General features: G+C 39.7%; 1 protein-coding gene across 1 annotated transcript in view; it reads right to left on the bottom strand.

Annotated features, from left to right (window-relative positions):
- LOC103138562 (rho guanine nucleotide exchange factor 18-like) overlaps positions 1-17,900 on the bottom strand; it is a 57,216-nt gene that overhangs the window by 11,109 nt on the left and 28,207 nt on the right. The window contains exons 14-29 of the mRNA XM_016671842.1: positions 16,779-16,885; positions 16,050-16,190; positions 15,206-15,456; positions 14,247-14,372; positions 14,024-14,141; positions 13,671-13,925; positions 13,501-13,577; positions 13,091-13,269; positions 12,917-12,990; positions 12,312-12,497; positions 12,025-12,171; positions 11,786-11,880; positions 10,853-10,921; positions 10,609-10,656; positions 9,533-9,814; positions 9,262-9,411 (exon numbers count right to left, since the gene is read on the bottom strand). Of these exons, the coding sequence (XP_016527328.1) occupies positions 9,262-9,411; positions 9,533-9,814; positions 10,609-10,656; positions 10,853-10,921; positions 11,786-11,880; positions 12,025-12,171; positions 12,312-12,497; positions 12,917-12,990; positions 13,091-13,269; positions 13,501-13,577; positions 13,671-13,925; positions 14,024-14,141; positions 14,247-14,372; positions 15,206-15,456; positions 16,050-16,190; positions 16,779-16,885 (2,305 nt within the window). The remainder of the gene's footprint in view (positions 1-9,261; positions 9,412-9,532; positions 9,815-10,608; positions 10,657-10,852; positions 10,922-11,785; positions 11,881-12,024; positions 12,172-12,311; positions 12,498-12,916; positions 12,991-13,090; positions 13,270-13,500; positions 13,578-13,670; positions 13,926-14,023; positions 14,142-14,246; positions 14,373-15,205; positions 15,457-16,049; positions 16,191-16,778; positions 16,886-17,900) is intronic.

Below are 17,900 nucleotides of genomic sequence, written 5' to 3'. Positions count from 1 at the left end.
TACAAAAAGCACAGCTAACAGATGGGATGTGCACACAGACAGCTTCATAAAGCCTTGTGCTTTCTCCTTGTTCGTCAAGAGAAAGTGACTCACAGGCATCTGTGTTTGTTTACAAGGCGAGGGCGGCCATAAGCACCGACTCAGGCCACTGAATTGTAACTACGTCTGCAGACGGAGGTTACAGATGGAGGGGGATCGTTTACCTTTGTTCAGGGCACAAATGTGAGTCAACATCTTATGAGACACTTTGGCAGATTTTTGTGCTCCCACAATTTCAGCAGTTTTGTCTAAAGGCATCTTAAATGTGAGCGTTATATTTGACAAATTGTTTGGTCTATTAGTAATCAGCCTAGTTTCTTCCTTTAGTAAGTTTACGTCAATATCATTTCTCTAGACACTGAAAAGTTCAATAAATCTTAATAATGTATAATTTTATTACTTTACATTCACTCAATTCCTCTATAATTAGACGTGTAAAGAACCTAATCGAGATCAAACGAGATATAGGCTGAAGGTGAAATTCTTTAGAAAAACTGACGAGCAACAACTAGCAGAGTTATTTCTCAAACATGTTGAGTAACGCGTGTGGAAAAGAAATCCTTCCCCCTTTTTTTTTTTTTTTAAACAAGGTCTAATTATAGCTCTAGGTTTGCTGATGAGACTTAATTTTGGGTGGGGGATATTAAATGTCAAATGATATCAGGTTGGCGAAGAGCCTGGAAGAGATCCTGTGGTTCCAGCTAATGAAAAGCTGGTTTGATGTCGTTTGAAGCAGGAGGAGGAAAAGCCACGTCCAAATCTCCCAGAAGCACAGCCAAGAAATGTCCCAGAGCACAGCAAAAAGTACAGAACCACATCCGAGACATGTGCAACAAAACACACGACGGTACCAAAGTAAATGTTACGTGCAGGACGTTGGGGGGGTTACAGTTTAGGTATCAATGCATTTTAGAAAGCACATTTAGAGCTGCTGCTTTAGCAAAAGCCAGATAAAAGCATAAAAATCTGATGAGATATGCAGTTTATCAAATTTCAGAAACGTTTTATTTAAATCAAAGTTGCAACCTTTTCAGATAGTTTCGGAGAAATACAAACAGATGCCACTCTAGTGAAGGTTCGTAGTTCTCACTGATACATTTCTGACAATAAAAATGCCTTCAGATTACACTTGTTGTGAATTAGCACTACGTAAATAAATAGTCCTGAACTAAAAAGATTTNATACAAGGGTGTGGTATGGAAAATGGGATTTCTTTCACCTTAAAATTCAACACACAATTATCTACCTCACACAGAGTTTCATCTGACATGATCCACAGGTATCATGTCAGATGATGATTTCTTTGCCAGTTTTCGATAAATGAGGCGCCGTGAAGATGTGTTTATCTGGACAGATACCTGAGTGGTGATGCAGGGAGTGAGACTGGAGGGACTGCTGATGGGGGCTGATGGAGCGTTTGGCCTTCAGGACGTTGTCGTCTCTAACAGACAGTTTCAGGGGGAGCATCTGCTTCATGTCCACAGAGGCTAAGAGGAGGATGTCCAAAACGGAGAGACAAAAAGAGACAGAGGGTTGGCAGATTGCAGTGTTAGGCGTGTGGAGCAGTGAAGCTTCCCACAGGGAAATTTTTTAATAATTTTGAGGGTAAAACCATTTGGTTTTACCCTCAAAATTAAACAATTAAAATTAAACAATGGTCTAAGGTAAGGAATGTGTAAAAATTAACAAAAATCTAATGATGCATTTTACAAAAGTTGTAGTTCTATAATTATTGAGGGAATCAAAGTAAAAAGGAGGAGGAGGAAATGTCTTAAAGGCTCTAAATATGGCTCAGTACAAGTGCAGACATGCAGAGAGGAATCTCAAAAACATTCTTTCTCACGTAATTTGGAATTATTTCAATAAGACCAACTCAAAACTTGTTTCCTTCTGAGATAAACATCTACATCTCCCACAGGCTGACAGCTGCGGCGGTGTCACTGCTGGCGTCGGCTTCTGAACGCTCAACAACGCTGCTGGGAGGACATGTTACCCGCTGCTCTAATTTCACATGTTGACTCCCACTTACAAACTACCCCGCTCGGGGTAGTCGGCCTGTGCCTTGTTCTGAAAGTAGACGGCTACACTGGATTTAACTTGGGGGGTATCAGAGTAAAGAGGGCTGAATGCAAATGCATGCCGTTCAGATTTATGTAAATATATATTTTGCTGGAGTATCACATGCTGTCCCATTAAACACTGGGGTTTGTTTCCAAATAAACCGCATGATCAATAAAATAAAAAAATTTAAAAAAAAACAAAACATAAAAGAGTCTTTAGTCTGGTGCATCGGTCTCAACTAGCCCTTTTTTAAGGACAATTTTCAGTATTCATTTTTATTTGTCGTTTCAAGTGTCTTGTTGATTTATTGTGATATGTTTGTTAGAAATTTAAGTTTATGCTTTAAGTATATGACTTGAAAATGGTCTGAAAACAACAAAATCTGTTATTGTGACAGGCCTAATAATAAAAAGGAAGAAGTACTGTACTGGTAAATGGAAATCACTGGTTGCTTACCAGAGCTGTCGGTGCGATGCGACGCTTTCCCACTCTTGCTTCCTTTCCCTTTGCCGCTGTTGATCGCTGCCAGTTTGGTGGGGATCTGCTGCTGCACCCCGACCGGTTTGTGCTGCTGGTTGGTGGTGCTGAAGAGGTGCAGCGGCACCTCCGTCTTCAGCGGGAGAGGAAGCGTCGAGGAGCCGGTCTCCCGCCTGAGCAGGACCTCGGGCCGCTCGGGGTAGTCGGCCTGCGCCATGGAGAGGCTTCCCCGCACGACGGGCTTCTGGGAGTGGGGCGACTCGGAGACGCAGGTGGAGCCACTGAGACCGGAGGACGAGATGAGATCCCCATTCAGACTGCCGGACATCGGAGCCACCTTAGAGCGAAAGAGGAGACAGTAGGTCAGTCGCTTGAACGGGGTTAAGAATCAGCATCCTTCAGTTCAAAGGATGGGTTACTGATCTCTGCACTGAAATTATTTACATCCGTGGTCTGATTCAGCTGATGAGAAACATCCTGCTGTGTGTGTGTGTATGTGTTTTGTAAACACTCTGAAACACAAGAAAACAGCCTCTTCAGTCTGCAGAAGACACAGGCTATAAATCAGCAGCATGAAGCAGCGCCATCACAGAGATCTGTTTACTTCTCCGTATTTATAAGCCAAGGAGGAAATGAGAAACACATTGAACGCCTGCGTTCTGCAGAGGAGTCAGTTTAACAAAGGCTCTAAAGTAAAAACGCACAAAGACCATGAACGTGTGCCCCCGCAGAAACACACACACACACACACAAGCACATGAAATGAGAAACATAAAACCACTAATGGTCCCTGTGCACATAAAGGCGTGTCTGACAAAACAGACAGGACGAGCAGGGCAACAGAAACAGCTCTCGTGACATTAGAGGACGAAACACACAGCCTGCATTGTTTGCAAAATTACAAGAATGAACTAAAGACGATGTGAAGATCAAGTCAAACAGGAAGATTTCAGCATCCGAGAGCCTCTGCCAGTGTTTGTGTTACTAATCCAGCATCTTAAGTTACAAGAACCATAAAAAGCCTCCAATAGGTGCCATTAGAGAGAATTAAGAGAGCAATCAAACAGCTCATTCCTTGCAAAAACACTGCGGTTTTCCAACGCTGCCCCAGGATGTTTATTTTACTTTAGGCAAAGGCATCAAAAGCTAAAAAAAAAATAAACATGTCTTATGATGGTGCCTTGCAAGGTGTGTCAAGGGGAAGGAGGTCTAAGCCAAGTAGCTTGAAGACCCAGCAAACCAGCATCCACCCAAGGGTTTTAAAGCTCTCCGTGGCAAGACTGTTCTCACCAGCATTTGTGTTCTGTAGCACACAGCTGTCAGAATTTACTTGAATGAGTCGTTTTAGGGTGTCTTTTCACTTTAAATCTAAATAAGCTGCTGCTGGCCACGCAACTGACAATGGCTGTAAACAGATGAGCAATTATATACATCTTTGAAAAGGAGAAGTGGAGCCTACCACACAACCAACAGGAATGCAGCAAGTATTATGAAATTATTGTTATAAAAAGGACTTCTGAATGTGATCTGTCTGTACAGAGTTGATTTAGCTTTCTGGGGATGGGGATTCTGCTGGGGCCGTGTCGCCATGATCAGGGAAGCACTAGCTTAGGTTTAAATGGGGAATCTCTCCACCTGCTCTGCTCGGTGCGGCCTCCACCTGGAACATGACTGATGATCTTAAACACTATGCTTCCTCCAGCTGTAACTGGAATAACTCGAGAAAAACAGAAGCCTTTGTGTGGGAAAAGTATCCTTCATCCCTTCCCTGACACTGCCCTCCTCTTTTCCCTCCATCATTTTCCCTTCTTTCAGCACTCACTCATCATGACACACAGATGTTTGACTGTTCCTAGAACAAGGCAAACAGCTTTAATGACAAACGGATATTCATGTAAGAGGCCACATGGCACAAGGAGTTCTGACTGACAGCTCGTAAACGGGACTGAACGCCTGATGATGGCAGGTTTGGACTGGCTAATTACACAGCGCCTCATCCTGAAGGCTTCATGGATTCTCATAAATCAACCACATCCATACCGACAATGCACAATATATTTTCTTGTGGAAACTTAACACCTGAAACAATCTTGGATCTACTTCCACACAAGCTCCAGACCTAAATCTTACCCAAACTTGATTGTAAGACGTAGAGTGTGCGCACATAAGAGTTTGAAACTTTGGCTAAAAAGTTTTTTTCCAGAGGAAACAAGAAAAATTTATTTTTTTTTTTCCCACCGATCCAACAAAAACAAAATTACCAAACATTTGAACCCTGCAACAGAGCAACAATGACTGAGGTTGACCAATTTTGCAAACAAAAATAAGCAAATAATTAAGTCTGTGGAATGGTAAAAAAAAAAAATATGGTAAAAACCTCAAATACTTGCAGCTGTAATAGCAGTGACAGAGGGATCTGCATGTAATAACTCTGTTAGGGTTGAAAACAAATGTAAAACACACTTTTTCGACTTTGATTTGTAAAAAAAAAAAAGAATGAACAGCATTTTCCATCTACTTCACAATTATGCACTATTCTTTAACGACTATAATAGTTATTGGAGCTTTATACCGTTTTATCTGTTGCTGTTTAAATGTCGGCTCATATTACCGTTTTCCTCATAAGCTTCTGCCTTTTGCCAGCTCCCAGATGAAAATCTGTCCCGTCTGGTAAAATAAAGGCTGAATAAAATAAAACATCTGTAAATATTATACTTTGTCTAATCTAAATTCTCAACATAATGAAGTTTGTTTCTGTACCGTAGCACTATATAAAACATACGATATGAATCCTTAGGCATGGCTCTTATTTGTTGAAAGAATGAATTATACTATAAAATATAAAATAAAATTATACAAAAAGCACAGCTAACAGATGGGATGTGCACACAGACAGCTTCATAAAGCCTTGTGCTTTCTCCTTGTTCGTCAAGAGAAAGTGACTCACAGGCATCTGTGTTTGTTTACAAGGCGAGGGCGGCCATAAGCACCGACTCAGGGCACTGAATTGTAACTACGTCTGCAGACGGAGGTTACAGATGGAGGGGGATCGTTTACCTTTGTTCAGGGCACAAATGTGAGTCAACATCTTATGAGACACTTTGGCAGATTTTTGTGCTCCCACAATTTCAGCAGTTTTGTCTAAAGGCATCTTAAATGTGAGCGTTATACTTGACAAATTGTTTGGTCTATTAGTAATCAGCCTAGTTTCTTCCTTTAGTAAGTTTACGTCAATATCATTTCTCTAGACACTGAAAAGTTCAATAAATCTTAATAATGTATAATTTTATTACTTTACATTCACTCAATTCCTCTATAATTAGACGTGTAAAGAACCTAATCGAGATCAAACGAGATATAGGCTGAAGGTGAAATTCTTTAGAAAAACTGACGAGCAACAACTAGCAGAGTTATTTCTCAAACATGTTGAGTAACGCGTGTGGAAAAGAAATCCTTCCCCCTTTTTTTTTTTTTTTAAACAAGGTCTAATTATAGCTCTAGGTTTGCTGATGAGACTTAATTTTGGGTGGGGGATATTAAATGTCAAATGATATCAGGTTGGCGAAGAGCCTGGAAGAGATCCTGTGGTTCCAGCTAATGAAAAGCTGGTTTGATGTCGTTTGAAGCAGGAGGAGGAAAAGCCACGTCCAAATCTCCCAGAAGCACAGCCAAGAAATGTCCCAGAGCACAGCAAAAAGTACAGAACCACATCCGAGACATGTGCAACAAAACACACGACGGTACCAAAGTAAATGTTACGTGCAGGACGTTGGGGGGGTTACAGTTTAGGTATCAATGCATTTTAGAAAGCACATTTAGAGCTGCTGCTTTAGCAAAAGCCAGATAAAAGCATAAAAATCTGATGAGATATGTAGTTCATCAAATTTCAGAAACGTTTTATTTAAATCAAAGTTGCAACCTTTTCAGATAGTTTCGGAGAAATACAAACAGATGCCACTCTAGTTAAGGTTCGTAGTTCTCACCGATATATTTCTGACAATAAAAATGCCTTCAGATTACACTTGTTGTGAATTAGCACTACGTAAATAAATAGTCCTGAACTAAAAAGATTTGAAAAAAAAAAACAAACAAACACAACAACCATTATACAACGTGGCAGATAAAAAAACCAAAACAATGCTGAATGCTAAAATGAGCCTAAAACTGCAGTCAACACCAAAAGAAAAGGCTTTTATCAGAATCGCTGATAAAAGAGTTTATACAAATAAAATGTTTAAACTCAGACGGCTCATGGGGACACATTTGGGCGGAGGGTCCTATGCGTACATAACTTTCAAACTATAAAAGTGTGGTGAATAGGAAAGTGGTCATTTTTTACCTTCATACAAGTCCTGATCGAATTGTTCTGATGATGATTTGAGATTCTTTAACAGACAATTTTTCAATTTGTGAAACTGATATTTCTAAAAAAGAAAGTGTTATTTTTCTTTCTCATTAACACAGAGAAAGAAAAATAACACTTTCTCTGCTCGTCTTGTCTTTTGGGTTGAATTTATGGCACCAAGCCTTCTTGGTACACAACTTGGTTATGACTGGTCACTGCCAACTCCCTTTGCTGTTTTGTCTTATGTGTAAGAATTATTTTGAGTAAACAGATTGTCAAATGACTCTTGATGACAGAAACACGTGGGAGTCGGGATGCGACGCCGCCTCTGATGTCACTGCTCTCTTTGTTTTGGTCTGGACCGTTTCTGCGTTTGATGAAGAGATAAAACGCAACTAGAAGCTGAGAACAAATGAACTGAGCGATGACTAAGTGATACAAGAATCTGAGCTGAACACTCAAAGTTTTCATTGGGCAAATTTACTATGACTTCTTGACAGAGCTGTGAGCAGCAGGCGTGAAATTACAGTGGATCATCCTGAAAACTGCTCTCCCATGAAACGGACAAACAACGACCCACATTGTTCTGTCAGAAAAGCAGATGCTTAGAAGAAACCATCAGGGGGAAAGAAGGCAGAGGGATGTAAAGAAAGACTACTCTCTACATTTTCCCCATCTAAACCACACCTTAAGGAAAATGAAATCGATGCATTGATATTGATGCCGATGTAAGCAGACACCATTTTGGCCAAAACTGTTCAAGAGGAGTGAAGAGAAGATGGGAAAATGTCCCCACTCTGGACTTCACTGCTGGCTGAAGTGTTGAAAAACACTTCCTGACTCTTCCGTTTAAGAAAAACGGATCAACATTCTCAAAATTTCTGGTGATAACAGAAGAGGGAGATGAATTTCATCAACCCACAAGCGAAGGAAGATTATACTATTTATTTCTGCAACTGACCTGCAGGGGGCAGAAGCGTCCCTGAGACGCTGCCATCCATCTCTGATGTAACTCACTCAGGGGGGGGTTCAGCTCTGCTTCAGACCACCAGCAGAGACCTGAGCCCAGCCCGGTACGCTGCTACAGCACCACACATAAAGAATTGTGACGTCCAAAGCAAAGTGCTAATTTTATGAAACAGAACAACAATTGTTCCTGTAGGTTTTGTTTGCATGTAAATAACAGGAGTTAAAAGGAAAACATATTATAAGCAGAACCATCAACAAGTCATGTCAGAATCGACGAGAGGGAAAGCTAGCGTTAGCCCACCGGCTCAGCAAAGAACCTCAGAAGAAAGAAAATACTGTTTACCAAAAACATTTAGTACTAACAGCACTTTAGAAATAATAATGCTTTGAATGATTTAGGTGAAGTGTTGTAAGTCTGTTATGGCAGCTTTCTAAATCCAAGTGTTGGACTGAAGGCTGTCTTGAAACTCTACAAGACAAATATCAATTGTTGATAAAAAAAAATAAAAAATAAAAACAAAATAGAAAGTCACCCCGATCATTATCAGCAATACTGCTTCGTTATCAAATTTTTCATTTATATTTTAGCAAATGATCATCTTTGGATCGTTTACTTTCTGAATTAATCTGGTAAACTGTTCTTCTAATTACATGTTACATGTCTTTGTAATTAGAGAGAGGTACATTTTAAAGTCTTATTTAACCACATGATTACAAACACGTGGTGAAAAAACTGATAACACAAAAATAAGCAAACATTTTTTTTTATAACTTCATGGGGCCCTAAAATGCATCTGCATTCATGAGTCCTGAACATTTTTTAATTACATAGTCAATTATTTGCACTTATCCAGATTTATAAAGTGAAATTTATAAATGTGAAAGTGAATGGAGACAAAAAGATGATGCGCTTAATCCTTCAGAGCCTTTTACCTGATATTCTGTAGGAAATAATAAGTACAATTAGAAACACTAACTTTGCTAATTGATAATGTAGGATGCTAGAAATAGTTGAAAACTTCTGACTTTGTGGCTTTTTTGCTTAAATTATTAAAACCTCTTTCCTTCAGCGACTGCTGCCTCTTATTCTCTCTCTCCCACAGTGAGAAGCTGAATCTGCTCCGAATAATTAATGACCACCTACAGCTGGATTTTGATACATGAAGTAAGCCAACTCCTTCAAAGTAAAGGGCCAACATTTCTTCTAACAACTTTCTTTCTGCATCATTTAAAACAACCCAATTCACTTTGTGCTCTAAGAGTATGAGTGCTTGTTAAATTGTCTATTTTTTCAATATGAGTATTTACATCCTTTCTGACATGTTGATATCGTCTACATGATATTAGAGTTACCATTACAGGCTTCTCACCTCAATTGTTTTCCTCTTCATCTTCTTCTGGGACTCCAGTCGCTCCTTTTCCTTTTCCACAGCTCTAGTGGACTCCCGCAGTCTCTCCAAGTCCTTCTGATACGTCTCTCTCTGCCTGTCCAATTCCTCCTGCTCCTTAGCCAGTTGCTCCTGTATTTGACAAAAACACACATTGTATAACGCTCTTTACAGCCAACCCTCATCCCTCATCATGCGTTAAATCCCATTTAAATCTGCTCAGTATCTTTAAGGCAGCGTGTTGAACTTGTACCTCTAGTTTTCTGCACTCCTCCTCTCTCTGTCGGAGCCGGGCCTCGGTCGCCTCCACTTGCTGCCGGTGCCGCTCCCGTTCTTTCTCCCAGCGCTGCTGCTCCTGCCTGTGCTGAGACTGAAGCTTGTTCAGGTAGGCCAGCTCCTCTCTCTGCAGGGCTAAAGTCCGCTGTTTCTCCTGCTCCAGGAGCCCGTTTCCTTTGTTGCGCCCAGGCAGGGACACCCGCTCTGTTAGCGAGGCCTTCTGCAGCTCAATCTGACTGTCCTGCTGTGATACGATGGCCTGAGGACGACAGGGAGGTGCAAGATTAACAGAAAAGGTGAATATTTCCCTCTAAGAATGCAGAATTTATGTCTACAGGAATCAAATGGTAATTAAAAAGCATCACCAGCAGTGCACAGCTACCAAGGTCATCAAAATGCAGTGTTGACGGTAATGCAACAGATTGTTTGATCCATTTGATTTTTCATTTAATCTCTTAAGCTTATATTAAATAATATTAGAAATGCATAAGAAAATGCAAACACATGAACGATTTTGTCTAAAATGCAATAATACAAAATTGTTTGTTTTTGCTAAATGCAACACAAATTAAAGATTTATTTTTAAAAGTTTACAAAAGTATACAATGTGAAATATTTTCTTCATATTTTGAAGAAATGGCTTTAAGATGCATGTAAAAATTAAGATCCGTCTTTTTATGTTACTACTGGAGAAATGGTTTGTCCCTCCTTTAAGTGTTTGAGGTATTACTCCAACATACATCCGTAGATTTGCTTCAAAATAACCAAACTGAGGCTTAAAGGGATATAATGTCATTATTTCCAAAATTGCTTAAAAAGATACAAAGTTATATGTCTAAATTTAAAGCAGAAAATCTATTCTAGCATTTAGTCAATGGAAATCATTTTGGTAATCATAATGGAGCTGATACAGGAAAATATTAGCCGGAAGCACCAGGAAAACAAAGGCTGTGTCTTTTTACAGGGTATATAAATATCTGATTTCAACTCAACTATATTTTTTATTAAGAGTTGGACAAATTTGAGAGTCAGAGTGTGTAGAGAGAATATTACCTGCAGGCTATAAAGTCTCTGGGAGAGCATCAACACTTTGTCAAAGAACTAAAATGGATAAAACAAACAAACACACACACACACACACACACATACAAAAAGAAAGTTATAAAACAAAACTAATTTCACCAAAATGCTCTCACAATTTTCTGGTTTTATAAAGTATTTTATCATATGAAGACACTGTTCAAATAAGAAACAAGAAAAATAAAACTCCAGCAGTTCAGATTTACAAAAAGGTCACCTCAGCTTCGGGGAAAGAGTCGGACCAGATCCGGTTCCATCTCGGAGGAGAGGAGCAGCTCTGATCCACCTGACACACGAAGTGAAGCACAAAGAGACCACAAGTCAGTGATGGTAGAAAAGGAAATTTAAAAAAAAAAAAAGGCCAGAAGCTGTGAAAAGCATTTTTTTATTTTCTAAAAAAAACAAAAAGACTCATTGCAAATGCGTCAAAGTAGAAAAATCTAATAAGGCGTTCTTCATGTTATGATTTAAACCGTTTATTTTGGTCGTAATAATGGGTTCACGAGTTCCAGCCATAACCATCTGTTGTGTTGGCGCTTGAATGCAGTGGAATTAAATATGAAAGCAGAAGTAGTGTTTACATTCTGTGGTTTAAATCATTCATTCAGGTTCATACGAGTTAGACGGGCAATGACCTGAACTCCTGCTGAATTATGGAAGGAGGAACAACACCTACGATTCTTTATTTATGATAAAAATCTTAGATTTGAGCTTGAAGTTGTGTAAGAGAGATGATCCCCTTCAGCGCTCCTAATAATGATTGTAGCAGTGTTGATGTTCAGGTTAAATCGTAATTAAAAAGGCAACACTATTTAGTGGAGTGGAGTTCAGATCAAATATTTGTCTGGATTATTTCCATCTCTGTTGGTTTGGCTTTTGTTCCACAAACAGAGCTCCAGTCACCAACACGTGGCTATATTTAGGCTGGCTGATAGTTCTCAAGGACCAGGATTAACCGAATGTTCCCAGGATGATGTTGATCAAGATTTTATCTATTCATAAAAAAACACAGAGAGACTTGCAATATACAATATTCCAGAAAATACAAGAAAAAGAAAACTTTCCAGATGATTTGGTTTGCATTTCTTATTGGAAATAAGACTGATGCATCTCAAAACACCTTGTGTGTGTGAACTTGTTTCGCCCCTACCGTCTGTTCCAGGGTGTGGCTTCCACAGAGGCCTTTGAGCTGAGGGTCGGAGCTGGCTCTTTGGCTCCTGTCTCTGTTCCCAGAGAAGCTGCCGTCTGGCACAGACACAAGCACATGACGATACGCGGCGATGGAAACATTTATCTGACAGCTACACAGATTCTGCGTGTATACATACATTGCATGTGATTTCTTTTAGAAATAAAATTTGATTAGAGTGAAGGCAGTCTTGGACTCACTCTTAGAGAGGATGACGGGACTGCTGTCATAGCCTCCGAATGTCCCCGCTCTCCTGGGCAGAACCCCAGAACCGCTCCCGTCCTCCGCCCGTGTTTCCTGAGCCTCTTCCCTCACGCCAGCCTGCAACAAGTTCTGCAGGTTCTCCACTAAAGTTTAACAGTAGGTAAGAAAACAAAGAACCTGAGATATGCGATGACATAAACGTAAAAGCAAAGTGTGAACAAAATAGTGCTTTACAAGAGAAAGTTTTTCTGATTGTTATCCACGATGTGCAGCATCATCCTACCTTCAGTGATGGCTCCTTTGAGCAGCACCTCCCCCTGCTGGTGGTCCGAGGCGTCGCCCCGGAGCAGCAGCCTTGAGCGAGACGCCGTGTCCTCCAGACCGGCCACGGACTCCGCCATCTCTGCAAACAGCTGCAGTTTTTCGGTGAGAGCCTGAGCGATCACCGCGTCCTTCTGGCTCAGGCGCTCTAAAGGCCAAAACGTGACACAGAATTAGAGTCATCAGGCAAAAAAATGATCTGCAACTTATTCAAAAGAGAAAAATATGAGCATTTGTAGAGCTGCTTGTGAAAATATTAATGTTGGAGGTGAATTCAGATAATTAGCTTATATATATCTATCCACTTTCACATGAGAATATTTAGATTTTAAATGTTTTGTCTAATATTTCCATTTTTACTGGAACTTATTCCCACTGCATGACCTTCAAAAAAATTTTTTTTTTTTTTATTGTAAGTCGGCATCAAAATGTAAAGTCTTTTCAGCAAAATGCATGCAAGTATAAACTGCTAAGATTCTCCATCAATAAACTAAACCGTCAATTGTTTCAATGTGGCACATCAGCACCTCCTAGTGGACATAAATATAATTTGTGATCAGAAGTTACCTTGAAATTCTCGAAGCCTTGCAGCTTGAGCCTCCTCTTCCTCACTGAACAGCCTCTCCTCTGAGTCAGGGCAGCTAACCGAGCAAGGGACACAAAGACTGCTCAATAAAATTTCAGATAATTTTTTTTTTTACCACAACTGTGTTTGTAAGTCGCCTGTATAACTCCAGTTACCTCTCGACTGCTTGCCGTATGTATGTTATCCAAGAGTTTCGCTCCTCTTTGGAGGCGGCGTGGATCTCGTACATCTCTGGCTCGTTTGAGGAGGCGCAGATGAGAAACATGGCCTTCTCCTCATGGGCCACCTCCCTGACTATCAGCTTTTGGAGAGAAATCACTGAAGGCTTGTTATCCTGAAAGGATTTAAGACAAAGAGGCGAAAAAAAGGGATATGAAGAAAACAGAAAAAACATTTTTACAGGCAAAATTTTGACCAGGTATTAACAGGTCAAAATCCACAAAAAAATTGGTTTGAAATGATTAAAAGTCTATAAGAGCATCACGTTTATACTCATATTGGGTTTGTCAAAATTTTCTCTGGAACTATATAACTGAGAAATGATAAAAAAAAAAAAATCACTCACTACTGTAGCAAAGACATATCTCTGATCCTTCTCTTGAAGTAAAAGCAGCACATCTGACAGCAGTACAGCCAGGATATCTGAAAGTAAAGAAAGCAAGAACATCATCATGAGCAAGTAATGCATTGCTCATTTTCCATCCGCAATGATCATTTCGTAGAGGTAAATGTTACCTTTGAGTCTGCCAGAGGCAGCTTTCCAGCTGACGGTTCCCTCATGCAGCAGCCGCCTCCTGCCCTGACCCAGGTCCTCCCTACGAAACACCCGGCCATCCTTGATCTTTCCCTGCGCCTTCGGCTCCATCTTGCTGTGAATATCTCGGAGCCGAGACTCCTTCTCATGCAGGTTAACCAGGGTGTCCACCTCTTTGATGGTGTCTTTGATCAGACTCAGAGCCCGAGTCAGATCTTGGTGCTCCTCTGTGTTCGCTAGAGACAGAAAGACAGAGAATTTTACATGTAAACAACCACTATTGTTTAGTTAAGGTTCACTAGGATGGTAATTAGTATTCGTGTTGCAGCTGAACCTTCAGTGTTGTGAAGGATGCGCTCCACCAGGACCGGGTACTTGGTAATCCTCTGCGTTACCAGCAAAATACACTCCGTCACTCCTTGCCTCCGTACAATGGATAAGTTGCTGATTTTCTGTAAAAACAAACAAAACACAGAAACATTAACCTTTCACCATCCTACACAAGTAATCAAAAGTGAAATGAATCTAAACGCAAATGCTACGACATCATAACTTACCCTTATGAGGTTCTGAAACCTTCTGTTGTTTTGCAGCATCTCTTTGTACAAGCCGACCGCTTCAGTGTGATGGCTGCAGAAATCTCCGTAGCAGTTCTTCATCCTCTCTCCTATTTCACCTGAGAACTGGAGAACAAACAGACTCATTGTCAGCAGCAGCAGCGCAATAATGCACACCTAAACAAAACTAGGGCTGCAGCTAACTATTATGTTAATAATCGATTATTCTAACAATTAGATTAAAAAAATGGCACATTCTTTAGATTTTTCATTTCAACCAATTGAGCTTATATTATACAAAAATGTTGAAAAATGCAAATAAATTTAATCCCTTTTTCTAAATAATAAAACATTTTACTGCCTAAAATGTAATTGCATAGCAATGATGCATCTGCTGCTACAAGAATACGAAATAAATACTGAAATAATCTTTTTCTGCTTCAGTAGTGCAGTAGGGTGGATATGCTCGTTATTTTTTAAATTAACCATTTAATAAATAGGTAGAAAGAGGTGCTTAACATAATTGTATTAATTCTGTTATTAAGCTAAAACTGTCATAACTAAAACGATGATACTTGAAAAAGACTATATATTTAAAGACAAACAAGGTTTTTCATCTAAAATGCTATATTATATATATATGCATATTGTTTTTTCAGTAAATTGCCTTTTTCTGAGTCTGTAAACTTCAGTTAAGGATTATTTTACTACTAAATCAGTTGATTATTTCAATAAAAATAAAAAAATCAAGATTAATTGTTTCAGCTCCGAGGAAAACCGATAAAACTGTGTCACATGCTGAACCTGCCTCACTCATGAGATCAAATATATTTGAGGAAATCTGCTGCAGTGAAGGGAGAATGCTACAGTAAGTACAGGATGACTGGAGTGGAGAAACGTTTTCACAGACCACTGAGTGCCTCCTTTAGCTGTATAACCACTGTGCATCCGGTCCATACCTGAGCGATCAAGATGTCTGCCACTCTATTGATGGTGTAGTTCCTGTCGCTGGGCGAGACGAGGTTTTCTCGCCGTCGCTCTCTGAGACACGACAGGAAATGTGTGTGAAGGTCGAGGAGGTTTTCCAGGCGGGGGAACAGGCAGTCCAGTCTGCCCGAGTCCATCTGCAGGTTCTCCTTCAGCTCTCGGATGTACACATGCAGCATTATCTTGAGCGTTCTCACATGGTGCATCTCCGTCTGCATTAGCTCTACAGAACAACGTCACATTGGTTCTGTTTAGTATGACGCATGATCTGCAAAGCATTGCGTTTCCATACAGATGAATTTTTCTGAAGTTGGTGCCAATATAAACCAATACTTCTTGAAGAAAGTCGGGTTTTAGGAAGGAATACATGGGGAAATAATCTGTTGTGTTTTTGATGAGGGAATAACATTATAGCATGAAATGAAGCTCAGAAAGGTTTGATTTTGCATAATAACCTCCCTTTAACATAAGATCAGTTCATTTCAATACAATGGAACCCATTAACAAAATTGTGATTTTAGGTTTATAATAAAACAATGAACAAGACAAATTCATTTATAATTACTTCAGACTCTCAGGAGCAGTTTAATTAAGTCAAATTTAATCAATCATTACGTTATTACCTGAAGACAATCGCGGATTACAGGAGTCAGATTTTGACAAGGGGGGGAAAAAGACAAACAAATATCTGGTTTTTAACTCAGTGTGCTGCTTTTATAAGAAAAGCTCCTCTCAGTCGGCCATGTATAAGACTCATGCTTTTATTAATGGCCAAGCATTTACCAGTATCAAAGTTCGAAGCGAGCCCACACCTACCATAAATAACATCCTGCCTCTTCGCCACATCTTTTGAATGTTTCTTCAGATAATGCTGATCGACTGCGAGGCTCCAGGAGTCGGCCTCCAAGTCCTGAGCATCAGACTCCAGGTCGGCCCGCACTGCTGCATAGTGAGCTTCTGAAGAGAAAGGGCAGAAATGATGCAACGTGTTATGGATTGTGTTCTTCAACAAGGTAAAGCAAAGGATAAATGGAAGAATTTATTTGTATTATTTTAAAATGACTAATGTGACCCAGTTACTCCTCACAGAATGTGGATTTTTACAGTCTTTCCAACATTATTGCATGAGCAACATAGGAACCAGACGGTGAATCTGCCTTACAAACTCATAAATCTTCAGGAACGCACTCAATTTGGGGGGAAAAAGGCGGCTGATGAGCATCCAGCTCTTCAGTGTTAAGAGTAAATCCAATAAAACTGAACGCTGGAACAAACATGGAGCTCCAGTCTCCAGTTAGTCTGATGTCTCCCACACAGTTCAGTTTAATGAGGCTAAAGTCATGACTCAGCCAAACATCCTCCACACGCTCTCTTCATGAAAACTCCCTGAAGACAAACAGTTGCAAAGATTTCACAGTCTGGAAAGGGCAGTCTGGTCAGTAAAAGCCGCAACGCAGCCCTGATGATTTGGTTCAAAGTAAATGAAGCTAAAATGAGGAGCGGATGAATTTAAACTTCAGCTCCGCTTTGGAAACGTCTGCTCACCTTCTACGATGATGGGCTCGGCGATGGAAGGTGCGAGAGAAACGGCGTCGTCGTTGCAGCGTTTAGAGCGCAGAGCGTCTATCTCATCCATGTCCCCGGGGAGGGATCTGAGAGAAAACAGCCAAATTTACAGCTTCGATGCAACAAAATGTCTCCTGCCATTTATGTAATGTTTCCCAAGGTTAGAAGTTTATAAATCAATATCAAGTCAATCTACAAGAGCATGAAACAGCATATATGATTATTTTAAGAAGGAGTAAATAATCTATTCGACCAAAAATCAGCAACAGAACAATCCAAAAGCATAAACTTTATGTTTCATTTTTAAAACAATACAATGTACCAGGGCGGAAATGATTAACCGGATTAACTGATTGTTCAAATAATTATCAATTTTAGTAGTCAATTAATCGTTAGCTCAAGAATAGACCCAAAAAGAACAACATCTTCTGAAAGAACAACACAGAGCAGTAATTAAACCAAAAAAATTCCCAATTATGAAACTTTTAGACCAAAAGATAAACAACAGATCAGTCCTACACTGCATTGATGTTAAGTCTGAGACTCAGCTTTTCACATGCTGATATTGGAAGTATTTTATTAAGCTGCAGATGCATCCTTTGCTATAAATGATCAAGAATACGCTAAAGGAATGCTACATTAACAACATGATTATTTTCTTAGTGAAAAGAGTAATTAAATTATTTCTTTATTTGTATGTTAATGAATTTCTTAAGGCTTAAGAGGTTAAACAAAAAATCTGAAGAATGTGCCTTTTTTATGGCATTAACCATCAGAATATTTAATTACTGAGATAATTATTAGCTGCAGCCCTAAACTGTTCTGTTGTCATATCATAGGAAGGTTTCTCTGCAGCGCATCACCACAGGTTTTTATTCTTGGAGTATTATCAAACAAACCTTTTTAGGAGATCTTTGTGATTTCAGCAAATTATATCATAATAGCAGATGTTTCTAAATGTTCAGTGTTGATATTCATTTAAAAAGTCATTAAAACCATCCAAAAAATCTGTATGTGTGTAGGAAGCCAAAGCAGAGATATTTCTGACTTAATGCAACACACATTGCATGAAGACAGATGCTTGTATGGACTTAAGATTTT

Source organism: Poecilia formosa, unplaced genomic scaffold, assembly GCF_000485575.1.
Source record: "Poecilia formosa unplaced genomic scaffold, Poecilia_formosa-5.1.2 Scaffold52, whole genome shotgun sequence".
In the NCBI taxonomy this organism is placed as follows: Eukaryota; Metazoa; Chordata; class Actinopteri; order Cyprinodontiformes; family Poeciliidae; genus Poecilia; species Poecilia formosa.
This window is presented reverse-complemented; position numbering and strand designations above follow the sequence as displayed.